General features: G+C 38.8%; 1 protein-coding gene across 3 annotated transcripts in view; it reads left to right on the top strand.

Annotated features, from left to right (window-relative positions):
• The window catches only part of wdr59.L (WD repeat domain 59 L homeolog), a 54,889-nt gene that overhangs the window by 11,335 nt on the left and 22,736 nt on the right, over positions 1 to 20,818 (top strand). For all 3 annotated transcript variants that reach the window (XR_005966983.1, XM_018258065.2, XM_018258066.2), the window contains exons 6-17: positions 942 to 979; positions 1,700 to 1,788; positions 2,785 to 2,901; positions 5,188 to 5,265; positions 7,658 to 7,814; positions 9,456 to 9,535; positions 9,744 to 9,864; positions 11,157 to 11,284; positions 12,153 to 12,317; positions 13,548 to 13,643; positions 17,320 to 17,476; positions 18,216 to 18,285. Coding sequence is in view for 2 of the 3 variants with exons in the window: in XM_018258065.2 (XP_018113554.1) it covers positions 942 to 979; positions 1,700 to 1,788; positions 2,785 to 2,901; positions 5,188 to 5,265; positions 7,658 to 7,814; positions 9,456 to 9,535; positions 9,744 to 9,864; positions 11,157 to 11,284; positions 12,153 to 12,317; positions 13,548 to 13,643; positions 17,320 to 17,476; positions 18,216 to 18,285 (1,296 nt within the window). In the remaining variant the exon portion in view is untranslated. The remainder of the gene's footprint in view (positions 1 to 941; positions 980 to 1,699; positions 1,789 to 2,784; positions 2,902 to 5,187; positions 5,266 to 7,657; positions 7,815 to 9,455; positions 9,536 to 9,743; positions 9,865 to 11,156; positions 11,285 to 12,152; positions 12,318 to 13,547; positions 13,644 to 17,319; positions 17,477 to 18,215; positions 18,286 to 20,818) is intronic.

Below are 20,818 nucleotides of genomic sequence, written 5' to 3' on the forward strand. Positions count from 1 at the left end.
ACCCCTAGTGGCCCCCCAACTGCAGGAGAAATTCAGCATGTGCGCTCTTCCACACGTGTGCGCCTCCCCGGCATGTGTGCACACTCGTTCGTGCTTCTTCAGACCTCGTGCTTGTTCACATGAGTTGGGCCAGCGTGGTCAGTTGGGTTTCCTAGGGCGCCTGGCCAACTTGGCCCAGCACTGAAAATAGAAACAGTACTTTCAATGCCCTCCACCAGATCATTAGTAAACAAGTTAAAAGGCAAAGGGCCACTAATAACACTGGTCTAATTAGAAAATGTTCCATTTACCACCATTTTTTGTAATCTATCCTTCAACCAGCTCTCTATCCTACTATAAATATTATGTTCCAGTCGAATATTCCTTAATTTAACCATTGTACCAATATATTCCATATTTCTTCGCTCAGCAGTGGCTTTCTCTACTGATTTCACTATGAAATATCATCATCTAGTAGCCTTAAATAGTTTTCTGTTAAAGTTTCTGCAGAATAAAGATCTATAGCAGCCAACATGGAAGTAGAAATACAAATTTATAAAAATTATGTTTTATGCCACAAATAAAGTTTGCCTTTATACTTTACTGTTTAATAAAGACAGGATAAGTGAAATCTATTTAAAATATATATTTAAATATTTTAATATAATCTTGTTTTTTTCGTTTGATTTTTTCATATACCGAAGTCTTGAAATGTACTTCTTGTAATTAGGAACAGTAACCTCATGACTGCATACATTCATGGTCCTTGCTTTAGAACAAAAAAAGGAATATTAGAAAAATAAGTATTGCTGTTCTTCGTGTTTTATTTTAGTAAACAATATTCCACATTTTTAGTGAGTTCCACCTTGCACAGCATATTTACAGTTACATTAGCCATTTCTGTTTATCACGTGTAACCTGTAACAGGCACAAACTATAGTCAAAACCTTTATCTTTGCCAGGGACACCAGAAAGCCTGCAGTGTCCTTGTCTGCAGTGGGTAAGTTTTTTTTCTTGAGCCAGTTTTATGTAGTCTAATTTCTATGCATAATAATGCAGGTGAAAGTTGGGTTCAGAGAATAAAAAGTGTTAAATGAATACCACTTAGTTTCATTCTCTTTTAGAAAATTAAGTATAACACTGTCTGCAGTAGTAGCTGAGGTACCCATCATTGCCCATGAAATCTTATGTATATGTTTTAAAAGTGTCCTGCATTGCAAAACAGTTTTTACTGTAGGGTAGATTTATTAAATAATATTTTAGCTCAAAAATCAGAAGCACATATATACAAATTATTTCCATTTCCCATTCTTGAACATAAAGCTGACAGTGAAAAGTTGCTGGGTTAATGCCAGCAACCAAAAGAGTCTGCCCTTGAGCATTGTAAATGAACATTGCAAAGGCAGGATGCACGAGAAAAATGGAATAGCACAATTTCATGGTTAGATCGGTAGGTGGACCTGTACCATCATTATGTATAATACACTGATTAATAGTTCTCCAGTACTGTGAAATAGAGCAGCCTAATGGGCCAGGTGGGTAGGCAAACAAATTAAAGCTCAGCGCTTTTGAAAACTCTTAGGTATATTTTTTGTTTACTGTAATGTTCTGATAGAGATAGGTGTGGCCGCTGCCTTTTTGTTCTGTATAATTATAAAAAGTGTAACTAAGGAAAAGGTGGAAAAAGGTAACGTTCACTACTGTTTTCTATTTTATACAGCTGGGGCATCACAGGTTAAGTGGAACAAAAAAAACTCCAACTGTCTCGCAACAAGCCATGATGGTGATGTTAGGATATGGGATCGAAGGGTAAGTAATGAAAATGAATATTATCACAGATGGTTATTACTTTTGCAAAATTTAGTAGTACAAACTGGTCCAGACTTGCCAAGTATATAAAACATGTCCTTTTTCACCTAGTGGACCAGTTGTCAGTTACAGCACAGGCTCTTTGGGCATATTATAATTAAATAATGATCTATGGGGATTGTGTCTCCCAGTTAGATAACCCTGCATTTTTGAACTAGGGGAGCTAAATAGACCGTAAAAAGTAAAAAATATTAAAGGGATACTTATACTTTCCTAAAATTGCTATGTCATACCCATGACCAGATATCATGTGGAGAGATTTAACTGCTTTACATTGTATATACCATATATCTAAGTCAAAATACACTCCCACACTCACTTGAGGCAAATGGTCTGCTGCACACTCCCACATAAAAAGCAAGCATCAGACTGACTTCTGCATTCCATACTTAGTAAATTAAAACTAGTAAATTGTGCTCCAAAAATAGGACAATTTTAAAAGACAAAATAAACATTCCATATCCTGATATACAGCAGTACAAGAAAAGTGTTGATCTGCCCACTCCCACACCTTGTGTCTTATTCCCTTCCCTTTAGATTGCAAGCTTCTTTGCACAGGGCCTTCCTCACCTTTTGTACCGGTATTGGTTGTGATGTATGTAACTCCATATGTATGTAATTAATGTGATTTAGTTGTACAAACACATTTACTTTACAGCGCTGCGAAATATGCTGGCACTATATAAATAAATGTTAATAATAAATAATAATCTACCTTTAAAATATTTGGGACAATTTTTACATGGTCTGTAAATGTCTGCCACCTCAAGGCAAGTTTTTCTGGCATAAGTTGAACAATAAACTTGACTTGTATTTACCTTACAGATGCAGATGACCTATTTCATTAACCTATATTTCTTCAACTAACAGCATGATGCTCTATTTCATAAATTTTTTCTGCCCTGGCTTTTAAATACAGTGGTGTCCTTGTTACAGAAACCCAGCACTGCAGTGGAATATATTGCTGCCCACTTGTATAAAATTCACGGACTAGACTGGCATCCGGACAGCGAATATATCCTGGCAACCTCCAGCCAGGATAACTCTGTTAAGGTAATGTTCCCAGGAGACAGGGACAAAAATATTAAATGTTAGTGTCCAAGGACGAGAGAAATTGCCTGTGACTAGAGCAAGGTCTGATTGATCTGACACAGAATCGGGGCTTGTGGTTGGCTACACAACTAAGGATGAAATCAAAAATGTTTAACCCTTAATTGTCAAGGTGGATTTGAATATCTACTATTTTCTTTATTGGGTTCAGAAACATGAACGATTCATGGATGTTTTCACTTAAATCTAAGATAATGCTCAAATGGTGGGTTTGATCACTGTTTTTTGAGGTTCATTCAGTGTTCATGTACCTCTTCTACATAAGCGTAACTGAATGAGCACATGTTAAAAGGGGATGTATAATTTCTCTTTAAACCTGCAAGCATGTACTTACTGTGGGATAGATCTCATTACCTGATATCTTACTTTCATGGGACAGGCTTTGTGAAGATAAAATAATGCCAGTACATTATGATGCTGCTCCTGGTAAGCTTGTGTTCAAATGGGGTGACAAGTGGTTGAATGGATAGCAGCTTGAACGATAGGCATTAATCTTGCCATCTTAAATGTATTTTGTTGATTTTAATCAATGCAGAGTCCATGGCTGATACGGGGGAGAATATTCATGTCATTAAATGGGTGCTTCACCTTTAAGTTAACTTTTAGTATGTTATAGAATGACTGATTTTAAGCACGTTTTCAAGTGGCCTCCATTTTTACTAGTTTTTACATTATCTCCAGCTTTCAGATGGGGGTCACTGACCCCATCTAAAACCAAATGCTCTGTAAGGCTACAGATGTATTGCTATTGCTAATTTGTATTACTCCTCTTTCTACTTATGCCCTCTCCTATTGATATTCCAGTCTCTTATCAAATCAAGGCATGTTTGCTAGGGTAATTTGGACCCTAGCAGCCAGATTGTTAAAATTGCAAACTGAAGAGCTGCTAAATAAAAAGCTAAATAACAAAAAACACAAATAATAAAAAATGAAAACCAATTGCTAATTGTCTCAGAATATCACTCCCTAAATCATACTAAAAGTTGATTTTAGGAGCAGATTTACTATGATTTGAATGATAAAATCGAATTTGAATTTTCTGTTTGTTTTTTTGGGTCGAAACTCACAATTTCGAGTTTAAAACCACCAACTCAAATTCAAATCCGTGATTTATCATCCACCTATCCTGGAAGTAATTCAAATTCGTTAGGTTGCCACCTAAAACCTGCAGAGTTCATGTAGAAGTCAAATTGCGTTGGAATTCGATTCGAGTTTTCGGGTTGGTAACATTCGTTCGATTTTTTCGTAAATAAGGTACCATTTTAATTGCGAGTACATTCAAGTTTATTAGAATAAAAAAAACTCACAAACTCTCTAATTCTACCTTTGATAAATAACCCTCCTAAATGTAAACAACCCCTTTAAAATTATTAGATACTAGCCAAAATGTCAAGAGGATAGCTATTTTTTTTAAAAATAAAAATAAAAACTCCTATCCTGCAAAGTGCAGTATGATCCTGCAAAGGTAGAACAGTTTTGTGTTCAGAAGTTTTTGATATAAATGCAAAATCTTATCTGTTTCACCCCTACTGCAGGTGTCAGCTGGCCAACAGCAGTTCTACTGTCAAGCATAGCATTGGCAGCATAATCTTCTCATTGTGCTTCTAATCAGCAGGAGCTGGGATGCTTGTCAGGGTTGAAGGGAAATTTAATGAGAAAAAAAACAGAAGCAAAGGAGAACCAGCTTCATTCAGTGGAACAAAAATATCTGTATGTTTTGGAAAAACGAGCAAGGCTGAAAGGGAGATGAAAGTGACTTTACGAAAAGGAGGGGAATATCCATGAGTTGCTCAGCCAACTTTCTTATTTTAGTCAAGCTACCTGAGGCAGAAATTGCAAATTCTGCCTGATAAGAATCCTAGACTAATATTGTGTTTCATTTATGCACACACATGCAAAGCTGGAGCCAATATAAAAGCCATTTGAATTAGTCCAGACTTGGTTGGATTGTATATTTACATATTATACTTTTGTTATTTATGTGAAACTAGATTCATTGTACCCACATGTGTGTGTTTTACTTCATTTTGCTTTTTGCCATGTGATAAATTGTGTTTATCCAAAGAGTGAAGGAGTACAGCATGATTTAGGCTAGGTTTGCAGGTCTTCCAGCTGCATATAGACCTTAGAAAATGACCCCATACATGGGCAATAGGCCTCTACAAGGCAAGGCACATGAAGTAGAAGGCTACTGTATTCCATCCTTGGTCATTCTTTTTTCTCTTACAGTTTTGGGATTCCCGGCAGCCACGAAAGTGTCTTAATGTGTTACCCTGTCAGGTGCCAGTCTGGAAGGCACGTTACACGGTAAGAAAGACCTTTTAAAAAAACTTCAGATAATGAAGCCTTTCTTTTTATAAATGGAATTTTTATGGAAATTATGAAATGTGAAAGCAGGTGGGATAGGTGGGCAGAAGGGAAAGGAAATTGACAGTGAATCTTGTTTTCTCTGCATATGTTAATTTTAGGGTTGCACCGAAACCAGTTTCTGGATTCGGCCAGGATTTGGCCTTTTTCAGCAGGATTCGGCCAAATCCTTCTACCTGGCCCAACCAAATCCTAATTTGCATGTGCAAATTAGGGGTGGGGAGGTAAATCTCTTGTCTTTTTGTCACAAAAAAAAAGGAAGTACAATTTCCCCCCCCTTCCCTTCGGTATTCGGCCGAATCATTCATAAAGGATTTGGGGGTTCGGCCGAATCCAAAATAGTGGATTCGGTGCATGCCTAGTTAATTTAGCATCATCAAATTATTGGAAGAATTTTTTTTTTTTTTTGCTATTGCTTTTTATATTTAAGAGTCTATCTATTAGTATATATTAATATAGTGCCTTTGAGAATAAGATTGGAGCTGCAAATATTCAAAAGCAGTTAGGAAGGTATCCAGAAGGGAGTACTTATACTTCTGTTATAATATATAGGAAAGGATCCCTTTTACTTTTGGGTTCACCTAGCATATTTCTCTGCTATGTATTCTGTATTTGGTGCATGAACAGTTTGAGTCAACAGGGTGCAGAGAACATAGTCTCTCTTCACTCAGGGGCAGTGCATTACACAAACACTAAGGGGCCGATTCACTAAGGGTCGAATTTCGAAGTTAAAAATACTTCGAAATTCGACCCTCGGATTGAAATCCTTCGACTTCGAATATCGAAGTCGAAGGATTTAGCGCTAATCCTTCGATCGATCGATCGAAGGATTTTTCGTTCGATCGAACGATTAAATCCTTCGAATCGAACGATTCGAAGGATTTGAATCCAACGATCGAACGAAAATCCTTCGATCAAAAAAAGGTTAGCAAGCCTATGGGGACCTTCCCCATAGGCTAACATTGACTTCGGTAGGTTTTACCTGCCGAAGTAGGGGGTCGAAGTTTTTTTTAAAGGGCACTTCGACTATCGAATGGTCGAATAGTCGAACGATTTTTCGTTCGATTCGTTCGATTTCGTTCGAATTCGAACGAATTTAACCAATTCGATGGTCGAAGTACCAAAAAAATACTTCGAAATTCGAAGTATTTTTCATTCGAATCCTTCACTCGAGTTTAGTGAATCTGCCCCCAAGAGTATGTTCTGCATGGGACCTGGAAATTAAGTTCTTCTTTCACAGGCAACTCTTACTTTACTGATATAAGGCTACAGGCCACATACTGCAGCACAGCAGCCCTATGCCATAGAACTAAATTCTGTGATATATTTCTTGGGATTTATTTTGCTGTTTAGGGGCTGAATGCATACGGTTGTCCCTCGTTTTTTTTCCTCTTAATTCTATGTATCCATATATAGGAGGACGGAAATCTCAAAGGGAAAAGGCATTGTTTATGTAGGGCATTTTCCCATGCTTTGCAGCAAGCAAGGTAGTTGTTACAGTCACACTTAGGGGCCGATTCACTAAGGGTCGAATTTCGAAGTTAAAAATACTTCGAAATTCGACCCTCGGATTGAAATCCTTCGACTTCGAATATCGAAGTCGAAGGATTTAGCGCTAATCCTGCGATCGATCGATCGAAGGATTTTCCGTTCGATCGAACGATTAAATCCTTCGAATCGAACGATTCGAAGGATTTTAATCCAACGATCGAAGGAAAATCCTTCGATCAAAAAATCACAGGCAAGCCTATGGGGACCTTCCCCATAGGCTAACATTGACTTCGGTAGCTTTTAGCTGCCGAAGTAGGGGGTCGAAGTTTTTTTTAAAGGGGAAGTACTTCGACTATCGAATGGTCGAATAGTCGAACGATTTTTCGTTCGATTCGTTCGATTTCGTTCGAATTCGAACGAATTTAACCAATTCGATGGTCGAAGTACCCAAAAAATACTTCGAAATTCGAAGTATTTTTCATTCGAATCCTTCACTCGAGCTTAGTGAATCAGCCCCTTAGTATGCTGGCACACCAGGAGATGAAGTGACTTGTCCAGGGTCACAATGAGTTGCCACAGAGTATCGAACAATCAAATAGTCTTTAGGAATACTGATACTGTGTACTGTTTTTTTTTTTTTGTTTTTTTTTTTTTGTGAACCTAATATGACGATAATGATCAGCTATTTTTGCATTTGCTAAGTCTTAGCAGGTCCATAAATGCAGAAACCATGAATTGATTTTATCAGGACAGTAAATAATGGATAATTAAATAAATGTATTATTTTCTTGCTGTATGAAATAATTAAAATAATTGACTTTATATATTTGTAATTGCAAAGCCCTTCAACAATGGCCTTGTTACAGTCATGGTACCTCAGCTGCGGAGGGAGAACAGCCTTCTGCTCTGGAACGTGTGTGACCTTCAAGCTCCAGTTCACATTTTTGTTGGACATGATGATGTTGTCCTTGAGTTCCAGTGGCGGAAACAGAAAGAAGGTTTGTGCATAATACTGGCTTGAGCTAATGATCATTGTATCACAGACAAAGTAACTATCATGTATCTTGTAGTGGATAATGTAATATATAAAATCACAGAGGAGTTACGTGACCATATAAAACACAAGACCACAGGCTGAGTCCTTTTATACAGGTCAAGTTACTCTTCTGTGACTTAGTGGGGGTACATTATTCATTATAATCTACAGTTAAATGTACATAGGTTAGTCAAGAGCTTTTTCTCTTAGCTGTAGAAAAATGGCTGGTACAATTGTGGTATAGGGTATGATTTTTTTAACACTTACAAAAAATAATATACATAGTTACATAGTTAAATCAGGTTGAAAAAAGTCAAAGTCCATCAAGTCCAAACCCTCCAAATGAATATCTAGCATCCATACACACACCCTTCCTTACTGTCACACAAATTATAAATACCCATACCTATTCTAACTATAGACTTTAGTATCACAATAGCCTTTGATATTATGTCTGTCCAAAAAATCATCCAAGTCATTCTTAAAGGCATTAACTGAATCAGCCATCACAACATCATCCAGCAGTGCATTCCACAACCTCACTGTCCTGACTGTGAAGAACCCCCTACGTCACTTCAAATTAAATTTCTTTTCTTCTAGTCTGAAGGAGTGGCCTCTGGTACAGTGATCCTCTTTATGGGTTTATGCTATTTGTTTATAATGTCCTCTTCCCAGCTCAGCCCATCTGTATATTATATTTATATATATATATATATATATATATATAACATGTATGTAGGACCTCAATATTCCTTCAGGCACTGGGAGGTCAGTGACTTTAAAATCATGTTCTTTCAAAGGGTCTGTTTACTTTAGGACTGGAGTGCAAAACACATCTTAAAAATATTCTGTTTGACTGGGTTCATGTTTACCAATATTTTAACTCTGTCATGGGAAGTGAACTGTGGCTGCACTGCATAGAGCAGATCTACTGTAAGGGTCCGAAAAAATTTTTTTTTTGGATTACTTAACTAAATGTAACTGTTTGTTTGCACTTCCATAATAGATCCATATAGGTAACGTTTATGGGGTTATTTACTAAACCTAATTCAGGCTTTTTGGGGCAAAAACTCGATTTTTTGGAGATTAATTATACCCCAATGCTGGGGTATAATAAGGCAAAATCGGGGATGGGAGTTTGGGCAGCTTTTTTTTATTTAAATTATGAGATGAATTCAGGTTTTGGTAAATAACCCCCTTAATGTTTGGTTGGTCAAGTGTGGGCTCATTCACAAAGACATCAAAGTGCACAGTGTGCAAAGTGCAGCTTAATAGCAAGTGGTTGCTAAGTAGTATCTGCCGCAACTTGCGTTTGATGAACTGATACACAAATTGGCATCCATTTTGGCAAATCACCGTGCACATGTTTCTTACATATGTGCTTGGGTCCCTTCATTCACCCAGTAAGCAATTGGTTAATTATATATAACTTAAGCCCTCTTTATAGACATCAATATCATAATAGTTATTTTTTATTTTGATGATCAAATTAAATAGATTTGAATGAAAGGTCTATAGAGTGTACCAAGCCATATTACTGCTGTTCCTATTCCTCTCCTACCAAGAGATTATTTTGTGTTTTATTTTTTTCTACTGTTTTCAGCACTAAAAGACTATCAGCTGGTGACCTGGTCACGGGATCAGACACTACGCATGTGGAGAGTGGATGCCCAGCTACAGAGGGTAAAAATGTCCATTTCACATTGCATTAAATCTTTTTATTGCTGTACACTGCAGTGTATTGAAATAGCAGTAATAGTGGGTCTTAATCATTTGAAGTCAGGGGATTTGTCCAGTGTTGTCCATTTGTTTTTACATCGTTTAATGTTTTTTGCCTTGTAAAATACTGCAGAACAGTTTACTGGGTTTTGACACCATAATTGCCTTTTAGCTATGTGCTAATGACATCATGGATCCAGTAGATGAACTTATGGATGGTTTATCTTTAATTCCTGAACAAGAGAAGTCTTTGCAGCCACCTGAACAAATCTCCGGCCACTCAGAAGAAGATGGTAAGCAGTATAAAATATATCGCCTATCACTGGAGATTTGTGGATTCATCTTAGGTGTAGGTGTTCATTTTGAGTTTTGCTTTAGCACCACTGGTACGTTAAATTGAAAAACCCCACTTGGTCATTCATTGACAGGTTGTCTCTGTCTAAGTTCTTTTTTTAGTCTTTCTCTCCTAGTACACAGGTTACTGGTACTGGACCCCTTATTTGTTGTCCAAAATATGTGGAATGTTAGGAGCCCATATCCAATTCCCAAAAACTAGATCTGCTCCTAAGATGACATTAGTGAGCAAATTGCCCCCCCCCCTCCTTCCTCTGAATCTGAAGCAAATGCAGTTTGGTCAACATTTGCTGAAATGGATTTTAATGTAGCACTCCAAATTTTGGACAAACCTCTTATTCAGCAAGCCTTTGAGGAATAAGATTTCCAGATAAGGGGTTTCCTACCTGTGTTCTTATTAACAGTAAATGCAGTAGAAAGTAACTGGACTTAGCAGCAAAAAGAATCAATTTCTTATTTGCCAATGTATTTCTTTTTTACATTCACGAGTAGTACTGAAATGGGTACACACTGGGTACTGACATGGGTATACACTGAGTACTTTACACACTTAAGTAGCCCATTGGCATATATATGGGCCCAAAAATAATACTGTTCTGAATTGGTATCTATTTGTGGATAATTTAGATTTTCATTAGGCATGCTGGAAAATTGCTTGTCTGACAGGCCCCTATGTAATTGACATAAGAGAATAGGAATGACATTCACATATATGATTCAGGCTTCTTGCCCTTTATGTATGTATTTATTTATTTTTTCAGTAATCTTTATTTTCTTTTTCAACTTTTGTTTTGTGCACCTCTTACAAGTTTCACAGTCATGTATATGCATATATAGCAATTTTCACAGTGTTGCATTTCACAGATCTGTGCAACAAGATAAAACAACAATAGATAGGAAGGAGAAAAAAATAAATAGCCTTGTCCTTTATTTCAAGCTACAGTTTGGTCTTTTTTGTGGTTTCCCAATTTTGTGATGACTTGGTCCTGTTTGACACACATGGGCATCATGTCTGCTTCAGAAAACGCAGATTGTTACTTCTCTGCCTGCCTTATTGTATTGACATTCATGAGCTTGAGGGTTTACTATCTCACATTTTCTTGATTAGCGGGGACCCACAAATAAAAGCTTTGCCCTTGGGCCTGTTTGTACCTTAAGTAGCCCTGTACCTGCAAATAATTGTAAAAACAAATCTGCTTGTTGCTGTTACTGATGTATTTTTTTATTTCAGCAACTTTTGGAGAGGAGTCTCCCACAACATCTCTAATCCCAGGAACCTCTGAGCAGCTGGGCCTTCCACAGACACTGCAGCAAGAGTTCTCCTTGATCAATGTGCATATACGTAATGTCAACATTGAGGTGAGTGTGTAAATATAGGAAGCACTCACAAACAATAAAGGGCCTGGCTGCAACGTTACAGTTCAACAATACCAATATGAGAATCTAGCACTCACAGAATTTGTGGAAAAAAAAAAATTATTGAAGAGATTGCAGCTCCTGGTAACTCTTAAGAGCCGAAATGTAATTCTTTAAATCAAAAATTTGTTTCTACTTGTGCATAGAATGATTTTGAGTGCTCTGCACTAACAATGTGGTCCCACAGATGCTGAATGGTTAAGCGTGAGTGGGGGTAGCATCACTTCGGCTTCCTCAGGCCGGCAGAGTAGTGTTACACATAGTGCTGTACAGTAGAAAAATGCATTAATGGAACAAACCGTACAAAAATAAAATAAATACAAAGTACATTTACATTCAAGTTTAAGTGATAAGTGTTAAATAGACAAGAAGAATGAGGTATCTACCCTGTATATCTTACAATTTAGGTGATTTATGCATGTGTTTATTAAAGGGGAAATAAACCCTTGCGCACACCCCATCCCTCACTCCATCTATTACAGTCAAGAGTTTCACTGTGTGTAACGTGCTTCAAAAATGCAGAGTTGGCAGCAGTAGTGCAACTTCAGTAGAGCAGGTCCTGTAGGGGAGGGCAGAAGTGGTCTGCAGTATAGTAGTCCCCCCTCTCCTACCTTAAACTTTGTTGCGCAACTAGCAGCGGTGGGCAGATAGAGAGTGGTCCAGATGAGGAGAGACTACACACCGTAGGTAGGGGACATTGTTGTTTTTAAAGTTACAACACTAGCTGACATCTTTAATTCTCATTTGTAAGTGCCTGCCATTGAAGTACTCCTACCTGGCTCTCATTTTTAATTCAGTTCTTGTCTACTAGATGGATGCAATGAACCGAAGCTGCACTGTTTCTGTGCATTGTGGGAATCATAGAGTGAGGATGTTGGTTATGTTTCCTGTTCAGTATCCCAACAATGCAGCACCCTCCTTTCAGTTTGTCCATCCGACAACCATATCTTCTGCCATGAAAGCCAAGCTGCTCAAGGTAAATTTAAACATTTCTTTCCTAACCTTGGCCTTCCTAGAATTCTCCTTCTTTTCTACACTTATTCTTGGAGGGATGAGAAATTTTTAGCTGCAGTAAAGAGACAAATTGATAAAGAGGCTGTAACCCTTTAAGATTTTTTGAAGATTTTATTTAAAATATAGAAAACACTATTTAAAAATGCCTTTAATTTTGCATTGCTTTTTGATATTTGTAACATGTATTTGCATTATATTATATTGCGTTATATTACGTTTAAGTGAATATATTGGAGCTGATACTGGGTTGTTGTTTGTACTGTGTATGTACTGTAATTAAATATAAGGAAGTGTTGCCCTAAACTAGTTCAACTGGCATGTTTGCTTCAGAAACACTACTATAGTTACAGTATATAGTATAATTTAAGGTTATATAGCAGATACGCTCTGTATAATATAATGGAGCTTATTTGTTATCCTTTTTTTAACCTCTGCCATTTAGCCCCATTTCAACTGCTGCCATTGCTACATAGCAACTTGTTTATAAAATCTAAAGGAAGTGTTTTTAAAGAAAATAGATCAGTTTTACCAGTGCAGGGCAACACTATATTATGTTTAAATTATTTTAAAACACTTTCATTTTTTGGTGTTACGGTTCCTTTAAAGTCTCCAGACATAATAGTGGATAATTAAGTAAACTACAAAAACAAATGCAACTGTTGCACCAAGAATATGTTTGACTGGTAAAGTAACATAAGGCATAACCCCAGGCGGAACTGTTCCCCCCCCCCCATCTTTATCTCTGTGTTGTATTGTTAAAAGAAAATCAATAAAAAAAAGTTTTGTTTTAAAAAAAAAAAAAAAAAAAAAAAAAAAAAAGTAACATAAGGAATAGCTATGTAAATTCTACTAATCTTAATTTTTAACGGTCTCTTAAAGTGTGCATACTTTATTTTCCTACACATTGCATAAAGTATTATAAATACTAGATACGGTGTTTTCAAATGTGATAGATGCATACTTATTATTTTTCAGATGGCCAATGAACCAAATTACTATTACATGCATTTTTACATCAGCAATCAATTTGGCATGTGAACATCTCCCTTTGTTATTAGCAGTGGTGATACCTGCGGATACCTCTTATCTCACAGTGACAGGCTCTCCCTAGTCCCTGCATGCTGACATTATGATTACACTCAGGCTGACAGATACTGTAGCAAACACTATTTGTCTCTCTTCTGTCTGTCAGATTCTGAAGGACACATCGCTGCAAAAAGTGAAACGCAATCAAAGCTGCTTGGAACCCTGTCTACGCCAACTCGTTTCCTGTCTGGAAAGTTTTGTGGTAAGAGATTAGAACCGAGGAGGGAATGATTAAAATCTTAGGTGATGCGTAGGAAGAAATATAGAAAGCCACTACATTTATAGATAATAATAATTTGCCTTTTTTTTTCATTTAAGGCAGACTGATGTGTAATTAAATTGCCTTGTTTTTCCCCCTCTTGTCATACCTACTCTAATTATCCCAGTTCATAAACTTTATGCATTCTATAAGAATAAAACCTTTCGCCACAATGGACAGACTACGCGCCTTCACATCACAATCTACTTCCCTCAGCCAATGGCTCTCAGCCCTAGGACTATTAGAAATATGGAGACATAAATACCCTAATGAAAGGCAGTTTTCCTGTCATTCGAAAGGCAAAGGAGCGCTATCCCGTATAGACATGGCCCTGGGTTCCACAGATTTTATCCAATGGGCACAAGAAGTTACATATTTCCCAAGAGCCCTGTCAGACCATGCCCCACTGTCACTGAAAATATGCACAAAGCCCCAATCTCACCATTTTCAATGGAGATTATCTCTGCTCTGGCTCAACAATGCAGAGGTAGTGGGAGCTTCTTGTCCCGAGTATGTGAAATACCGGGAGACAAACAAAGACACGGCTCATAGCAATGTAGTATGAGAAGCCTCCAAGGCGGTTGCCCGCGGCACCTTAATCTCGGCAATTGCGAAAGCATGCATAGCTGCTAAACAAGAGATTACTGAAGCAGCAGGGAAAGTGACACAAGCTGAGGAAAACTATTGCAGGAAGGTAATGAGTCATTACATCTCAACCCACCTCCACTGGCAAGAAATTACTATATGCCAGTCAAAGGTCCTTTGAGCAAGGGGACAAAAATGGGAAAACCCTGGCCTACTTGGCTAAACTTGGAAATACCCCTACAATGATTGCTAGAATCAAAGATGCACAGGGCAACTATGTACTTGATGCGGAAAAAATTGCTGAAATCTTCGCCACATCACTTATTATAAAGACCTTTACACCACATGGGTCTCTTATCTAGATGGGCCTATAACTTAGGGGGAGGTTGCTACCTTCCCCCGGCAAAACCCAGGGACCAGATGGTCTCCCGGCAGCACGGTATCGCCATCTTAGCGAGGATCTGGTACCCAAGTTGCACGCCGCACTGACTGGAGCGAAAGAATCAGGCTCTCTCCCACAAACCTTTTACTCTGCTACCATAATACTCATACTCAAGGAGGGGAAAGACACTGAAACGTGCGAATCCTATCGACCCATATCTTTAATTAATACAGATGTTAAAATATTGGCAAAAATTCTGGCCCAAAGATTGAATAAAGTAATATCCTTGATAATACATCCAGATCTAACTGGCTTTATGCCCAACAAGAGTACAGCTGGTGATATACTCTTATTTCTAGCAGACCCCAATGATTTCCTTCATAGTGCAGTACACTTAGCAGGCAAATTGGGCAGTTTCAGCGGACTCACATCCTTTTTTCTCTTGAGACACCCTGGCCAGAAGGAGACATACATGGGCTAAAATGGGTTACAAGGTTTATTATATTAATATTTAGGAATAGTCATAATATGCAAGGCAGGTGAATATGTGCAAGAGAATGTTGAACCAGTATTGCAAAATTTTAAGACCAGAGCAAGTCAATGGGAGAAACTTCCACTCACGTTTTGGGGCAGGATAAACCTGTTTAAAATGATATCCCTACCTTAATGTATGTATGTTATGCAGCACACTCCAGCCTGGCTTCCCCCTCAAATATTTAAGTGTATAGAATGATGCTCTGTTTCCTTTTATTTGGGCTCACAAAGCCCCCAGGGTTAGCAGACAAACACTATTGGCCGTTCTGGACTGTGGTGGATTAACACTGTAATGTACATACAGAATTGGCTCACTCCAGACCCTGATAATCCACTCACTGCACTACAGGTCACGATGGTGGGCTCCATAGAAGCGTTGAGGAACGCGCCTTATAGGAAAGCTAGAGACACCCCTGAATTCCCACCTGTGCTATCGACCCCACAGAAAATATGGGCACTCGCTATTAGAATAGTATCCAAATCAAACCCCCAACCTTCGCCAAATGCACCACTTTGTAAATTTTCTGCGAATACCCGTTTCACTACTGGCCCAGAGTGGGATTTCACCGGTTGAAAGACCTATTATTGAAGCTAATCTGGATAATATACAAGTATCTGATTCCTAGTTCAGGAAACACTTTGATAGGGCAAGGAGCAAATGTGCTGTAGACATACCCCACTTAAATGACGAGATGTGGGTACAGGCAATTGATGGATTATATGAAAACCTAATCTCCACCAAAAACAAAATGGTGCAGTACAGAATATAAGACATGTATAGCTCCGTTAAAGCTAAAAGTAATGGGTAGGAACCCTACTGCATCATGCCCCAAATGCAATTCTCCAGACGCGGGGTTCTTCCACCTATTATGGATATGTCCAATGGTACATAAGTACTGGGCTGAAGTAGTGAGGTACATTAACGAACAAGTCCTGCTACCTGGCATTCTTGCCCCGGATGTATGCTTGCTGAGAGTAGTAGAGGACACGGTTCCACTGAATACGACCAGAACCCTACTAAAGGCGTTCTACTTCTATGCCAACAAACATGTGGCAATGAAGTGGATGAGCCACCTTCCTCCACAGGTACAACAATGGGTCCAGCTAATAAACAATATACTGCCAGACTGTGCCCCCGAAAGATTAAGAAGGTTTGGGACCCTTGGCTGGAGATCCATCGAGTGGTAGCCCCCTAAGAATACAAGGAAATTCACTCTACATAACCAACCTCCAAATATCAATTCCCCTTAAGGTTCCTCCCATTGACTACTGGTGTATGTCCTATTCTGCATTCCCGTTGAGTGTAACTTACTATTACCCAGCAAACATGTCATTTAATTTTATATGGTCATAGCAATGCAAGTGTATGTGTTGTGTTAAGAAAATGTTAAATAAAAACCTTTAAAAAAAAAATAAAACCTTTCGCCACTGGATATTGTGATTTGATGCTTTTGTTACTCATGTTAGATGATTGGCATTTTAGATGATAACATTATAAATGTTATAGAGAGGTTAGTGTAAATTGGGCTAAAAGTAGCAAACAAATGTAAGAACTTGAGAGTTTAGGTCAGCCCACATGGGGCTGAAACACGGACTGCTGTAAACTGCAGATTGAGCCCCTAGGTTGCAATCTGCCCCTTACATGAAGTGTATCTCGGCACCAAAATGCAAACTCTTGTATTTCGCTTGCAGCGTAGGGGCTGATTCTCGGCCTGCATTTTCCAGCAGGCTGAGTTTCAGGCCCATGTGGCATTACTGTTTACCAGTCTCAACCAGACAGAAAAACGAGAGGTTCTGTCATATCCTCTTTGAGCACTGGAGACCAAAACTGTGCAGCATATTCTAGATGTGGTCTTACCAGTGCTTTTTAAAAAGAAAGCATTACCCCTCCTGTTTATATATGCCTTTTTTCAATACAGCTCAAAACCTTGTGTGTCCAGCTCCTGACTAGCATTACTTGCTACAGTCAAATTTGTTATTTATAAGTACCCCTAGGTCTTTCAAGAATGGATTTGCCTCATGTTACACACATAAAATCATCTCTCATTTTGTATTTTAAAACAATTATTACATATCTATTTTGCTTAAACACATTGTTTGTCCATTGTCGTGCCACAGAATCAGGAATCCAGCCCTTTAAGCAGCCCCTACAATCTACAGGGCCCAATCACCCCACCGCTGCCAACTTTTGCCCGTGTACCCAATGCCTATGGCTCATACCAGGATGCCAATATCCCCTTTCCAAGAACTTCTGGTGCCCGTTTCTGTGGTGCAGGTAAGTAATCTGTATATTGTTATTAGTTATATTAGGAGTAAGTGTACACTCAAAATGCATTACTGTCTTGACAGAATTTTTTTCTATGTAAAAGTGACCTGAGGGGAAGTCACAACTTCTGTTTTTTGTGTTACTTTAACTGTGTAGTATGACGGGCCAACTGAATGTACCTCTTTAATGAATAGAAAGAGTATTGTTGAAAATGTCCTTGTATGTCACTATTTTAATAAAAATCATTAAACACCCTGGCCATTATTTAGTTAACTGACCTTGTCCTGCAAAGTCCTTGTCCTCCTGTGATAAAGTCTTACAGGAGACCTTGTGCAAGCGCAAAGCAGCATTACATCCAAGACGTAGTGTTGAGTCCTTAGCTGACCTAAAGTAAGGCACATAACTATGCAATAAACACATGTGCAAGGGCAGCAGTGCAATTTGTATGCAATTTGACCATTGTATAATACCCCATACACAGTAAATCATTATTTATGCCTTAAAGTCATAGTACACTTTGTATATTTCATACAGTTGCTACAAGAGTATTACTTGTTTGCCATTGTCTAATCGTTTGAAAGTGTAGAATTGTTTTTGTCTTCCACTGATAGGGAATGTTTTAATGCTAGGGGATAACACTTTCATCTTGTCACAGAAGTTCTGTGTCTATATCTTATTATACCTTCTTTGATATTGAATTATACTTCATTAATTTTCTTTTACATACCAAGAACTTGAATTTTTTCAGGTTATCTTGTATATTTTACAAGACCTATGACCATGCATCGTGCAGTGTCCCCTACAGAGCCTACACCAAGGTAAGAATCAGAATAAATAATAGTAAATAATAGTACTTTTTTGTACAGTATCTAAGGCTCTATACTCAAACTTAAATTTTTTTTCCTGTTTTTCTGTTAATTGTAATATATGTTACTGTAAAATTAACTAGCTGACTTCTGTCTTTGTTTGTGTGCAATACCTGGCTGATTGGGAATAATTGTCTCCCTCCATGGTTAAGCACCAATTTTTAGCTTAAGTTTATCAAAAGATTATTTGAATCAAATATGGCCATTGGCAATAAAACAATCATTTATTCTGCTTTAAAGAGAATGAAATGTGAAATCACTGGGTTTGGTGCTAAATGTTAGGCCAGTGATTATAATCACTTACCTGATACTCTATGCTGCTGCTCCTGTTACCAAAAAACTGCATTAGCCCGGGTACTTCCGAGTGAGCATCAAGGAGCGTTCTTCGCATAAGCTGCACATGCACAGTAGAAGTAGCTCACTCATAAGTACCCTGGTCCAGTTAAGTCTGCTGCTAACAGGAGTACTGGCCCAGGGTGTCAGGTAAGTGATTATAATCACAGGGGGGTGCCTAAGATTTGGACCCCCAGTGATATTACCTTTCCTTCTCATTTATTTAAATTGTTGACAAAGAAAGGTATGCAAGATTTAGAGTAGGTTTAGAAACACAACATAGGAAGTGATACCCTTCTTCAAATTTCCCTGTAAAGAATTTAGAAGCAAGTGGATAGTGCTCAGCTCTGACAGACGGGAAGCATTACTGTATTCAGATGGAGGTCCCAACTGCCTCTCTCTGTTCTGCAGACAGGGTAGAAAGAGTAAGTCGCATCCTGTACCTGGACACTGTATAAAGCACAAAAAAAACTTAAAGCAAGTGTGTTTTGTATGAGAATTTTGTATATCCTTTTGTATGCAACTTTTAAATTCCATGTGTGCTTATGTGCACATTGTGCTTTGCCACACTGTTTTTTCATCTGTGGAGGTTTGGTTCAAAAAGAAACCAGAATCATGAGTTGGTGCCTTTATTATTCTAACTCTTCTGTCCATACAAAGCAAAAGATACTTGATCTGGTTTATTTCTGTGTCAGTGGTCCATTGTCTTCTGAGTCTTCTGAAATTTCACTGTGTTCATGACTTGATTACTGTGAATGTTAACAAGGGAATGTATCACTGAGAAACACAAAACAGCAACTACAGAGAAGTGTATAAGTGCTTTCTTCATAAGGAACCATCACTTGACAATGCCTGTGACCATTTATGCACAACTGTTAGCACTATGTAAAAGCAAAGTATTGAGCTGATGCACCATTTATCAAATCCCTACAATAAAAGGAAAGCAGTGAGGCTAAGCAAGTGGACGATGCTTAGCTATTTGCAACTGCTGACTAATAGTGCTTAATTAACAACTGATAGGCTAGGAGTCTTTGACAAGCCAAGTACTACTCCATCGTTGCACATTGTATAAGAATTACCATTTGAACCAATATTTCTCTTGTCTAGATTGGGGGACACAGGCACCATGGGGTTAAGATCCTGTTGCTGGAGGATGGCCGAAGCTCCTCTGGCACTGGGTGTTATCCCCTGCCTACTTCCTGAACCCTCCGTTTTTTTCTTTACTGTCCTCAGAAGGAGGACAGATACTGCCTGGCAGGGAGCAGTGGTACGGATTTATTCATGTACCATGCCAGCAAAGGGGGCCAGAGTTATTTTTCCAGTGCCCCCGCCAGCCGACAATCTCCCTAATCCTGTGGGTGATTTTTATTTTGTGCCCCTAGAGCCTTCCCGCTCCACGGAGGTCTGCAGGCTAAGGCTCCCTCACTACCCTGTGACTGCTGGATCCCGCTCTATGGAGGCTGCCCCAGTGGTCAGGACAGGGTCTCTGCACCAGTATTGGGCACTATCAGCTGGCATGGAGGGGTAAGTAACGCTTTCCCTTCCTTCCCCCTTTATATACTTCAAATCGACCTAAGCGTCCAATCTTTAAGAGGCCCTTTCGTCAAGGACAGAGACAGCGACCACAGACAGATAAACATCAGTCAGCGGGTCGCTCCAGATTTCAATCTAAGCAGTGCACCAGTTGGTCTTCAACATGAACTATCAGCAAGCCCTCTCAAGACACGTCTACCTCCACATGAAGGGGTGCCCATCCCCGAGGGCATCCTCTTAGGTGGTCGCCTAAGAAACTTTCGGGAGGTGTGGGAACAGAGGGTGCTGGACCCCTGGGTGCAGAAGATAGTACCTCATAGAATTTGTACAGATTCCACCACCACGGTTCTTCGTGTCACGCCTTCCACCATGAGAGCCCAAATGCTCCGCATATCGAAGAATCCTTCACGACCTTGCATCATCGGGATCATTCAACAAGTTTCCCCCAGGGACAGAGGTTGTGGTTTTTTACGTCCGGAAGCAGCATTTCAAGATGGAATCAGTTGCAGTTTTCCTTAGACAAAGGAGAGTTCATGGCAGTGCTCGACATCAAGGACGCATACCTATATGTGCCTATACATCCCAACCACTACAGATTCCTTGGTTTCTTTGCCGCAGG

This window comes from Xenopus laevis, chromosome 4L, assembly GCF_017654675.1.
Source record: "Xenopus laevis strain J_2021 chromosome 4L, Xenopus_laevis_v10.1, whole genome shotgun sequence".
NCBI classification, from domain to species: Eukaryota; Metazoa; Chordata; class Amphibia; order Anura; family Pipidae; genus Xenopus; species Xenopus laevis.